General features: G+C 41.8%; 1 protein-coding gene across 1 annotated transcript in view; it reads left to right on the forward strand.

The window, feature by feature from the left end:
- LOC134911200 (C-C motif chemokine 12-like) overlaps positions 1-12,675 on the forward strand; it is a 41,047-nt gene extending 28,372 nt beyond the window's left edge. Inside the window, exon 3 of the mRNA XM_063919517.1 lies at positions 9,940-12,675. Within this exon, the coding sequence (XP_063775587.1) occupies positions 9,940-10,207 (268 nt within the window). The 3' untranslated portion in view covers positions 10,208-12,675. The remainder of the gene's footprint in view (positions 1-9,939) is intronic.
- Positions 12,676-13,256: the final 581 nt, after the last annotated feature.

The following is a 13,256-nucleotide window of genomic DNA, read 5'->3' on the forward strand; positions in this document are numbered from 1 at the left end:
CGCTATGGGGAATTCCTGGTGGAATGGGAAAATACCAGAAGGTCTGATGGGTCCTACACCAATAGTCTATGCGTCCATTAATGGGAATAAATGTAAAGTATTATTAGACAGTGGGTCTCAAGTGTCGATTATTTTTGAATCCTGGTATAATGAACACATATCAGATGTGAAAATACAACCCCTTAATGGATTAATAATTTGGGGTTTAAGTGTAAACAAATATCCTTACTTAGGATATGTACAAGTTACTCTCGAATTTGATAGAGAAATCCCTGGAAAGCCATTGCAGGTCCCTTTTATTGCACTAATTTGTCCTGAGATCCAAGGGGGCAGGAATGAACTTCCTGTAATTATAGGTACTAATACCCAATTGTACAATGAATTATCAAAATGGTGTCAGGATATGCATAGGAAGGAACAGATTACTGAAGCAGGACAGGCTTGGGTAATTCAACCGAGAGATAAGTTTGAGGTGGAGAAGGGTCAATTTGAAGTTTGCTTTCAAAATAGCGATATTCTAAAAGAGGACAAAGATTCATTGATAAGTGAATTGGGTATTAGGAGGAAGGCTTTTTCATCTGATGAATGGGATTTAGGAGAGGCAAAAGGAGTAGAACATATAATAGAACTCACAGATACAAGTCCTTTTCGTGAAAGATCTCGCAGGATAGCTCCTGCAGATTTTGAAGATGTCCGATTACATTTAAAAGGATTATTAGAGAATCAAATTATAATAGAATCCCGAAGTCCTTATGCTTCTCCAATTGTAATTGCTAAAAAGAAAAATGGGAAAATTCGCATGTGCGTAGATTACAGGACCCTTAATGCAAGAACTATCCCAGACCAGTACACAGTTCCTAAAATTGATGAAGCATTTGACTGCTTGCAAGGAAGTGTATGGTTTTCGGTATTAGACCTACGGAATGGATTCTACCAGATCCCCATGCGCCCTGAAGATAGAGATAAAACTGCATTTATTTGCCCTTTGGGTTTTTTCGAATTCCTAAAAATGCCCCAGGGAATTAAGGGAGCCCCAGCTACATTCCAGAGGACAATGGATAAAGTAATTGGGGATATGAACTATAGAGAGGTCATTGTCTACTTAGATGACATCATTATTTTTGGGAGTTCCCTTCAAGAGCATAATACCCGTCTTATTAAAGTTCTAGATAGATTAATTGAAGAGGGATTGAAGTTGTCTATTGACAAATGTCAGTTATGCCAATCCTCAGTGAAATATTTAGGACACATTGTAAATAGAGAGGGAATTGCAACTGACCCTGCAAAGGTTGAAGCTGTAGTAAATTGGCCTAAACCTAATAAGTTAAAAGAACTCAGATCTTTTTTAGGTTTTTGCGGGTACTACCGCAGATTCATTCCAAATTATTCTAAGATTTCAAAACCTCTTACAGATTTGACAAAAGGATATCCACCTATTAATCGGGGAAAAGAAACCAAAATAACCCCTAAGTGTTGGTTTAAACCTAATGAACCTTTTGGAAATCGGTGGACTCAGGAATGTGAAATGGCATTTCAGACTTTAAAAACAAAGCTAACTAGGGCTCCAGTTTTAGCTTATGCAAACCCTTCACTTCCATATGTACTTCATATAGATGCTTCACAAGAAGGTATTGGGGGAGTACTGTATCAAAAACATCAAGAAGAGTTGAGGCCTGTGTCCTTTACTAGTAGGGGGTTATCTGTTAGTGAGAGAAATACATCACACACAAATTGGAGTTTTTAGCTTTAAAGTGGTGTGTGGTGGAAAAATTTCATGAATATTTATATGGAGTAACATTTGAGATTCACACAGATAACAATCCTTTAACATATATCCTTACGACTGCAAAATTAGACGCAACAGGACACAGATGGCTTGCAGCTTTGGCTCTATATAACTTTTCTTTAAGATATAGGCCCGGAGTCAATAATATCGATGCTGACTCATTATCCCGAATACCTAATCAAAATAATTGTGTTGCTATTGATGAATGGATTGAAGTACCTGCTGGGGAAGTGAGGGGGATGTGCCATCATATTCAGATTAAAGAAATGACCCCAGGAGAATCATTAAGTTCATTGGGTGCCACTGAAAAAGTTCTGCCTTTATCATACTGTTGGTTGAGTCATTTAGAATTAGAAGGGTTGCCAAAACTTAGGAAGACCCAGATACAGGCAGATCAGAGGAAAGATCCGGACATTGGATTTATCATATCTGAAATAACAAGAAATAAAAGTAACAAAAACGGTGACCCTGTAATGCAGCGTTTTTCAACCGCTGTGCCGCGGCACACTGGTGTGCCGCGAGCGGTTCTGAGGTGTGCCGCCAGAGATGCCCGCTGCATAACCCTGCCGCTGCCTCACTTTAATTCATAATGTCGGGCTCGGGCGGCGCTGGGCTCTTCCGGGTAGCCCAGACGCAGCCTGGCCCGTGACCTGAATGGAGCAGCAGCGTGACTCATGGGTTACACACGCATGCTACGTCGACCGCCCGCCCAGTACTCCTCCATGTCACCTGCCCGCCTAGCGCTGCTCCACGTCACCTGCCCGCCCAGTGCTGCTCCTATGTCCTCGCTTCTCACCGCTGGCTGCACCGCTGAAGGAGGGAGACCGTACACAGCTCCTGCCTCCTCCACAGCTACAGATCAACTAACCTACTCAAGCACAGTAGGTTCCTGTAAATTTGTATTTATTGTTACTGTGGTGGCCAATGTGTGTTGTAACTAGTGTGGGGGCCAATATGTGCTGCAATTACCGTGGGGTCAGTGTGTTCTGCATTTACCGTGGGGGCCAATTTGTGCTGCAATTATCATGGGGACCAATGTATGCTACAATTACCGTGGGGGCCAATGTGCTGCAATTACCATGGGGGCCAATATTTGCTGCAATCACTTTGAGGGCCAATGTGTGCTGCAATTACTGTGGGGCCAATGTGTTTAAATTGCTGAGGGAGCCAATATGTGTTTTGTTTCTCTGGAGGCCAATGTGTGTTTCCCCAAACCCGCTCCCCCCCCCCCCCTTGGTGGTCGTGGGGAACTGATAGTGTGCCTTGGCATTTTAAAAATCCGGTTTGGTGTGCCGCGAGTTGGAAATGGTTGAAAATCACTGCTGTAATGTCTAATGCTTCTGAGGAAGTACGGTTATTGGAAAAACAAAGGAAACATCTATTGATAATCAATGGATTGTTATACCGGGTAATTGAAAGGAGTAAAAAAAAAAAATACCAACTAGTATTACCAAAGATATATCGATCTATGGTAATGAAAGCATTACATGATGACCATGGCCATTTAGGAAATGATAAGACCTTAAATCTAATATATGATAGGTTTTATTGGCCTGGCATGAGGAAAGAGGTAGAAGAATATTGCCAAAATTGTGGGAATTGTATAGTACGAAAAACTGTAAGTAGTCAATCTGCCCCACTAGTAAATTTCAAGAGTAATGGTCCCATGGATTTGGTCTGTATGGATTTTTTAACATTAGAAGTAGAACCCGGAAAGAAATGCCACATATTAATAATTACAGATCACTTTACCAGATACGCCCAAGCATACGTTACACCAAATCAGAAAGCTCATACTGTAGCCAATACTCTATGGGACAAATATTTTGTTCATTATAGTTTACCTAACCGATTACATTCTGATCAAGGGAGAGAGTTTGAGAGTAAGCTGATTAAGGAACTCTGTATGATTTGTGGGATCACTAAATCACGGACCACCCCTTATCATCCTCAGGGAAATCCTCAGCCTGAAAGGTTTAACAGAACCTTGTTGAATATGTTAGGGACTCTAAACCCATTTGATAAGAACCATTGGAAAAGGCATATTGATCGTTTAATACATGCTTATAATTGTACACGAAATGAGGCTACAGGGTATTCTCCATATGCTTTAATGTTTGGGCGAGAGGCTAGACTTCCCATAGATGTGTGTATGGGGATATCTTATAGTGACAAACCTGTTATTTCTCATTTTAAATATATTACGAAACTAAGGAAAGAATTAAAAGAGGCATATGATTTAGCTAATGAAACTGCTACCAAACTAGAAATAAAAAATAAAAGTCATTATGATAGGAAAGTACGAGATCAGGTCTTGGCTCCTGGGGATAGAGTATTATTAAAACAACTTGGGACCCCTAGAAAATTTTAAATTAGTAATAGATGGAGAGAAGATCCCTTCGTAATAATAGAAAAGTTTCCCGGGTTACCTGTATATAAAATTAGGCCAGAAAATGGAAATGAAATTGTATTAACTTTCCACAGACAGCACTTACTCCCAATCGGACGTGAAGTTCGTTTAGACAATCATAGGAATGATGTTGAGCCTAGTTTTGATACAGGGGTTATGGAAAATGGAACTCAGCAAAGTAATGAGATTGATGATATGGAAAATTTAGAGGATGAATTTACAGGGCAAGGATGTTACTTTAAGGATGGGAATGTCGACTTACAGGGATTCGTTCAAGAGGGGAGTACCGATGGCCCCATTGGATTCTTTTCTGATGAAAACCCAGAGGTTAATATTGCCCAGTTTCACTCAGAAAATAGTAATAATACAAGTGAGCTGGAGGAAAATGTGCCTGAACGATCAGATTGTAGATCTACAGTATATACTGAGAATATGAACATGGGGGAACAGGCTATAGAAAGACCAAGGAGAATATGTCAACCCCCAAACTTTCTTACTTATGACGAACTAGGAGTACCTAGCATTGTACCTAGGGTAGTACACCCTCATATAATAAATGTATGGCCCTATTATAATAATTATTACTATTACTAAATAGAATTAATAAGTTTAAAGTGGTGATCTGTTGTTATTATCAATATACAATTGATCACCAGGGGGAGAATGTAGCGGAAATATTGATTTTATTTGATATATGTGTTTATAGAGTAATGGGTATTATATGAATGTGTATATATGAATTATAGGTAGTAGAGTGCGTATAATTATTATAATACAGGCATATATATATGAAAGCAAGGTATAATGTAATGTAAATAGATGAAGGGTGTGTAGAGGATGGAAATAGTTGTTTTATTTCTACATGTACATAGATGTTTGATTTATGGCAGAGATAGTACAGAGGGAAATCACCGACCACGTGCAGGGAGCCGTGTGTATAGTCGGCTACCACGAGCTAAGAGACAGCTATATGCCAGAGAGAAATCACCGACCACGCGCTGGGAGCCGTGTGCATAGTCGGCTACCACGAGCCGAGGGACAGAGAGAGCCGGGTGCAAAGGAAGGACCCGCGAGGCTAGTGTCAGGGAGCCGGGTGCAAAGGAAGGACCCGCGAGGCCAGTGTGAAGGAGAGTATATAGGGCGAGTTCGGCCGGTGAGAGAGCAGAATGCAGATCGCCCTTGTAGTGCTTGCACTTGGTATCTCTGGCGCTGTTGAGCTGTAACCGCTGTAAACATTACAGCAGCTGCCGGAGAGAGACCAAGTAGCGGAGCCATACAAGGAGAGCCGGTGAGAGCTGAGACCGGCGCGGCAACCAAGAGCCGTGAAGATAGGAGAGCCGGGGGAGCGGATACCGGCGCGGCTAGCAAGAGCCGTGAAGATAAGGAGAGCCGGTGAGAGCTGATACCGGCGCGGCTAGCAAGAGCCGTGAAGATAAGGAGAGCCGGTGAGAGCTGAGACCAGCGCGGCTAGCAAGAGCCGTGAAGATAAGGAGAGCTGGTGAGAGCTGAGACCGGCGCGGCTAGCAAGAGCCGTGAAGATAGAAGAGCCGGGGGAGCGGATACCGGTGCGGCTAGCAAGAGCCGTGAAGATAAGGAGAGCGGTGACCGGTGTAAGCAGCGGCTATTGTCCGGCGCCGGGCTGATTGAAGAGCCGAGGAAACAGGGACCTGTGAGACCTGTATGACCAGCTACCCGCTGTCAGAGCAGTGCAGAGAGAAGAGCCAGGAGAGCGGTCGGTGAACAGCGCAAGCAACAGGTACCGGCTTTACATCAGTAGTCACCAAAGTAAGGGGGAAGCAGCACCCTGGAAATCCTCCTGTGCTGACGAAGATAATAGGCTCAGCCAGAAACAGCAGCGACGCTGAATCACAGGTCAAGCACTCATCTACTAATTAAGCTATAGCTGAATCCACTGCCCACCAATGAAAGGCAATTGGGGCGAGGCTATCTACCTGAATGATAGTGAGTGTCAGGAGGCACTTACGGAAGGCATCTAAGGTCTGTAAAGTTATATCTACTGTGCACCTATTCACCAGTTACACTACTATATGAACATATTACAGTTCAGGCAGCTATAGTGACTATTTATTCAATATTATTCACCATCGGCTTTGCGTACTGCCTAGTATTAGTCACTTTCCAGTAGGAACTCTAACAATCATACAGTGGTAAAAAATATATATCTCAGTGTATTCAGCTCAAATCTATAACTGACTAGCCCCAGAGACATACTGTATAACGCTGCTAGGGATGATTTAACTGCAGACAAGCACAGGATTTATAATTCATCCCAATGCATCCAGCTAGTCTAGTCAGAATGGATACAATTACAAAATATGTGGCAATACAAACACAGTAGCAGCAAATGGATACATATTACTGCAAGAGAAACAAAGTATTTATTGTAGAGGAATCTTAGTTCTGCTTACAGTTAACTACAGTTGAGTTATATGGATAAGCCCTACAGCAGATAAAGGAAACTGCAGGAGAGAATAGAACATTTATTCCAGTTAAATAGAACGCAGCATACTTTGGAGATGGAGATATTGATAGTATATATTTATATTCACACTGGTAAAGAGACTTCATCTACAGACGAGCAATAATAAACAATTAAGTATACAATAATATACTTACCATCTGTTAGCTACATAGTAGAGAGAGATTCATCACTGGGAATACAAGAAAAGGAAAGCAAGGATATTAGAGGCATTATATTCTACAGAAAGAATTTATTATAGTGAGAAGACTGTATAAGACCACTATAAATAACTAAATAACAAGTTTAAGCTTCAGGATACAAAGTAATGGTAATCTTCAATCCTTTGCAATGCATTGTAACCATCTATATTGAATCTAAGCTAGAAAGGAGGATTAATTTACTGACACTTATCCAAAAGGATAAAATACACTCATTGGGCCCCAACTGCGCAATTAAAGACTGAGAGTACCCGGGTAACTCAAGTAGAGCATATAATATTTGTCATTGTGTATTATATGCATTGTTGTTTAGATAGAGGAATATTGTCAATTAGTAATTATATATGTATGTAATTAGAGTATACCTATAAATATATATCTTATATAAAATTATACTTACCATAAAGTTATTGTGGTGATTTCTCTGGATCCTAAGGAAGAAGAAAGAAGAACAGGTATTAAACATGTTATTATACTAAGGTGATTTGTTTAGTAAATGTGTATAGATTAATTAGCACACTTTATTTAAATAGCAGGGCTTTCCCAGGCAAGCCAAAATAACAATTAGCTTGGGTGGAGGCACTGGTGATTTATATCTAGAGATAAGATAAGGTTACAATATGAAGAGACGATTAATTCAAAAAGCACTTGCTGGAGTAACCGTGCCTGAGAGGGATCCAGTTAGCTTAGCATACCGGTAGTGGGAATCCCAACGCAGGAATCTCTACTCTGGTCAGATGGCCGACACCAGGATCCCGACATTGCTCACAATGCAAGCGGCAGAAATCCAATTTATGGCATCCTGATCGTTAGCCAACCTGGGGAGGGTTCAGGGTTTGGCTGCGGAGGGATAGGTTTGGGCAAGGGGTTATGGTTGGGGTTAGGCAAGGTTGGGGTTAGGGTTAGGCACAAGAGGGGAGGGGGTAGAGTTAGGCTGCAGGTACGGAGGGTTAGAGGTAGGGTTGGCATATGTACCTAATAGGTGTCAGGATCCTGACCATCTGGATGCTGCTGAAGGTCTTCTGACCGCCAGCATCCCAAGCGTTCGGATCCCGATATCATCCCATCTGCTAGGAAGAAAGATGGTAACCCCCACCTAGGTAAATAGACTCAAAATGAAATATATTAATTTCTCTGTGGAAACGAAATTACATTTATACGCTTTATTGAAGACTAATAGAAGATAAAATTAATAAATTATCTATGTTAACTGCTTGATACAGGCCAAAGCAGGCCTTTGACAAGGAACCAGTTTTGAGAACAGTTTTGGGGTAGATGCAAGTGCTCATACTAATGATGACAGCTGTGACTACGGCGGATAAAACAGTGGGCGGAAAGGCTTCCTGCTTGATCCTCACATTAGCCCTACTGAGATCATAAATTATTAGCATAAGGCAGTAAATCTGGTTTCCATGGCATCACACACACACAGCCACTTTGCGTCCAACTCAGACTCAAGAAGACATATACTAAGCAGTGATAAAAGTGGAGAAGTGAGCCAGTGGAGAAATTGCCCAATCAGCTGCTCTGTATACTTTTATAGTATGCAAATTATAAATGTTACATCAAATCTGATTGGTTGCCATGGGCAACTTCTCCACTTGCTCACTTCTCCACTTTTATCAGTGCTTAGTACATCTCCCCCTCAGCCAGTTAGTGCTGATTAATTAATTGTGTGAGCACTTTAGATTGTATTAATAGTAGCATAAACTTGAAAGTTTGGGATTGGAGATTAGGATTATTGAATGGATAAGATCTTGGTTGAAGGATAGAAAACAGAGAGTTGTGGTAAATGGAGTGCATTCACAGGAGGGAAATGTTACCAGTGGAGTACCCCAGGGATCTGTACTTGGACCAGTGCTTTTTAATATCTTTATTGGTGACATTGCAAATGGCATTAAAGGGAAAGTATGCCTTTTTGCAGATGACACAAAGGTGTGCAACAGGGTAGACACACCAGGTGGAGTAAAACAAATGATTGAGGATCTAGGTAGACTAGAGGAATGGTCAAGAGTGTGGCAATTACAGTTTAATGCCAAAAAATGCAAAATCATGCACTTGGGTCTCAAAAATCCAAAGGCTAAATATAGTATTAATGGCACTATACTGGAAACTACTCAGGAGGAAAGGGATCTAGGAGTCACTATTTCAGATGACTTAAAGGCAGGTAAGCAATGTAACAAAGCAATGAGGAAGGCAAGTCAGATTGGGAGCGGCATCAGCAGTAGAAAGAAAGAAGTAATAATGCCACTGTATAGGTCATTGGTACGGCATCATCTAGAATACTGTGTTCAATTCTGGAGGACATATCTTCAAAAGGATATTAATGCATTAGAAACTGTACAAAGAAGGGCAACTAAAATGGTGCATGACCTACATCACAAAACATACCCAGAAAGACTAAGAAATCTCAATATGTATAGTTTGGAGCAGAGAAGGGAAAGGGGGGACATGATAGAAACTTTCAAATATATCAAGGGTTTTAACAAAGTCCAGGAGGGAAACATTCTCCAAATGAAGAGAAGCAACAGGACACAAGGACATGCACTGAGACTGGAGGGGGGGGAGCTTCAGGGGAAATTTGCGGAAAAATTGCTTCACAGAAAGGGTAGTGGACAAGTGGAATAGCCTCCCATCAGAGGTGGTAGAGGCTAAGACATTAGAGCAATTTAAACATGCATGGTGTAGACATAAAGATATCCTTACAAAGAAATAAGGATCAAATAAGGTCAGAGATAAAAATAATGTAAAAAAAAAGGGGCAGACTAGATGGGCCAAGTGGTTCTTATCTGCCGACAAATTCTATGTTTCTAAATTCTATTAATAGCGAGACTTCCAGGTTTTCTAGGTTGTACTGTTTATTTTTTCCTGGTACTGCTTCGCAAGAACAAAACTATTGTTGTAACTTTAACAAGATTAGCTGATAATAAATTGTGAGGAAATATTTTGTCTGACAACATGAAGTAATGTGATCAGATATTATAGAAGACCTGGGCTGCGACCACCTCTCTATATGTAATTATGTATTATTTATTTTACCTAGGTTTGTTACAATCAAAAATAAAGAGCTGTGTGCAGACCCCACCATGGATTGGGTGAAAAAGGCTATTGCTGAACTGGACAAGATATCCCTGAAGCAACCAATGAAGAGGCAAGCCACCCACACCACGAGTGCCATGATGAAGACTGCAGGGGGCAACAGGAAAAGACCAACTAACAGAAAACAGAAGAAACAGCAAAAGAAACGTGTTACACCACAGACAGCCAACAAAACCATTGTAACAGCCAGAACTCCCTCTGTGCTACCCTGAGGTTACATATTACTGAAAATAAAACAACAAATATAATGATGACACTCATTATAGCTCATTTCTTTAACTGTTCCAAAGTTAATAAAATAATTATAGAAATAGGTTTATGTAAAATGTACACAAGATGGCTGCCAGGGTTGTCATTGAGAGACTGCTGCTTCCCATGTATTGATTAACACATATTTGATATCCTTAGATTGATATTATTTTGACTTCCGTAAAGTCTAGAAGTTTGAGGAGAATGTCCTTTGCTGCAAATGGAGCTTCTGCATTATCTATATGTTCTGGCACTCATACTATTTTTTAATTTAAAGATGCTTTGCATCTACAAATATAATTGCTGTACACATATATCAGGTGGGTAGTGAGTCTTACATATATAACTTTAGCAAAGACATGTGTAAAGGTCTACTCTGAGAGACGAATACTGGCTCTAAACTATGCTACTGTATGATTTAAGACAAAAACACTGTAATACCGGGTGGTCTTCAGGTTGCCGACTGTCGGGATCCCGGCGCACAGTATACCGGCGCCGAAATCCCGACAGCCGGCATACCGACAACTTTTATGCCTCTTGGAGGGTCCACGACCCCCCTGGAGGGAGAATAAATAGCGTGGCTTGCGTAGCGCACCACCGTGCCCGCAGCGTGGCGAGCGCAGCGTGCCCACAAGGGGCTCATTTGTGCTCGCTATGCTGTCGGTATGCCGGCGGTCGGGCTCCTGGCGCCGGTATGCTGGTCGCCGGGAGCCCGGCCGCCGGCATACCATACTACACCCGTAATACCACATGTGACCACCGGGTCATGCTGCAGAGCACTTTTATACTTTGAATAGTTAATGTACAATGAAAGACTGCAGAGTAGGATTTCTAGGTGTTTGAAGGGGTTCGTTATGATTTACCGGAAGCTGGGCCGTCAGTGTGCCGGGTGCGAGGCGAGCGCAAAGAGTCCCCTTGCGAGCTCGGTGCTCGCTGTACTCGCCACAGGTTCTATTCCCACTCTATGGGTGTTGTGGACACCCACGAGTGGGAAAAGTCCTGTGTGGCCGGTAATCCAGCTGCCGGCATTGCCAGTTGTCGGGATTCCGGCGTCGGTATCCAGAATCCCGACATCCAGTAATTTAAACGTATAGTATACTGTTAGAAGGCACCAGTGCTAACCACTGCACCAAGCAGATATTAATAATGTAGCATAAGAGTGCAAAGACACCTCTGAAACTCTGTTTGCACCTTCTACAGTTAATGCTGATTTTCTACTGTATTTTTACACGAGGAGACTCTCCTTTTAGGGATTCTACTCTTGACCTGTTAATGTATATCATAGCAACATACATCTGATGAAGATAAATGGTAACTTGTCTTACACATTGCCATAAACTGACGCCTCCTGCCAGCATCTCAAATTCGAGTGCTGTGTATGAAGATGCAGCATCGGATCACCATGGCGACCATCGGTTGCGATGCTTGCAGCATCGGCCATCTGAGTAAGTTTAAGCTTACTTAGAATGACCATCTCCTGCCCACTTGTCAGGAAATCTGCGCCAGAAGATGGTTGCGCCATTCCTAGGAAAGGGAGCAGACATGCGTTCCCCCACACCCGTTTTCTGGGATGTAGGCAGCACTGCCCCCAAAACGGCCGCAGTATGTCAATTATGCACATGTGCAGTCCCACAATCATCGGGGATGTACATAAACCCTCGAGTTTATGTACATCTCTTAATCAGGCCCCCATGTTAAGTGTAAAATTACAAATGCATTGTTACATTATTAAATTATTGACAGTAGGCTCAGCAGATAATAGTAGCAGATAACAGAGGCTCCTACGAGGCACATGTGCGCTACTCCCTGCTTTGGTGATTATTAGAGCAAGTGAGTATATGTGTCAGTTTTCTGCACTTAGTCATATAAACAGATGATGCGTGACTGTGTCGTGGTCATCCATTCAGGCATACTTAGCCATGGTCTTTGGGTTATGTGATGACATTATGTATAAAAGATATGTTTGTTACAAGTGTGGTTATCACTGCGAGCTACCACCTCCCATTTCCCAAATCGCTCCTCTAGCTGCAACAAGTGGTAACGCTGAGGTTCCTGGAAACTATTGTGTTGTGTGTCACTGTGGGCCTAATTCAAGGTTGATTGCAAAAGCAAAATCTTCCTCTAATGGGCAAAACCATGTGCAATGCAGGTGGGGAAAAAGTAATATGTGCAGAGAGAATTAGATTTGGGTGTGGTCACAGGTGTGTGCACACTGAAATCTAAATTGCAGTCTAAAAATAAAGCAGCCAGTATTTACCCTGCACAGAAACAATATAACCCACCCAAATCTAACTCTCTCTGCACATGTTATATCTGCCCCCTCTGCAGTGCACATGGTTTTGCCCATTAGAGGGAATTTTTTCTTTTGCAATCAACCTTGAATTAGGCCATGTGTCACTATTCTGATTTAACCGGCCCATAGTGAATATATTTATGCATTTATTTTATAATGTGTATACTTTTTTAATAAATTATTTTTCTACTAAAAAAAATAAAATGCTTTGTGTCAAGATTCTATCTCACCTCATTGCAGAATCTCTTCCTCTGTAACAAATGGGCCCGGATGTAATGAAGTCCGAGTTCAGCGGTTGTGCGTGATGCTGGCCGAACTTGGACATTTTTTAAAGGGGCAATCAATAAATTATTACCCCTTTAAAAAAAGTCAGAGTTTGTCCGGCATCCCACACGGCCGCTGACTTTATTACAGGCCATGCTGTTTAAATCCAATAAGTTGTACAGTTTGGTAAGTGGACAACACTCTCCCTTTAATGGCAATCCAAGCACAAGAATTTATCATCATTAACTGCAGGAAGCATCGCTGATTAGAGGCCACAGTGTAGGTCACAGATTTTCAACCTTTTACAACTTGTGGCACACTGAACAAGATTTAAATATTGCCACGGCAGACTCAAATATAATGGTGATGCATGGTGCAGTTGCGTGTCCTAGGATGTCATGTCGCAGCTTCTCCATAGGTAACGCCTGAGCCACATATGAGAAAACCAGAAGAGA

This window comes from Pseudophryne corroboree, chromosome 4 (assembly GCF_028390025.1).
Source record: "Pseudophryne corroboree isolate aPseCor3 chromosome 4, aPseCor3.hap2, whole genome shotgun sequence".
Classification (NCBI taxonomy): domain Eukaryota; kingdom Metazoa; phylum Chordata; class Amphibia; order Anura; family Myobatrachidae; genus Pseudophryne; species Pseudophryne corroboree.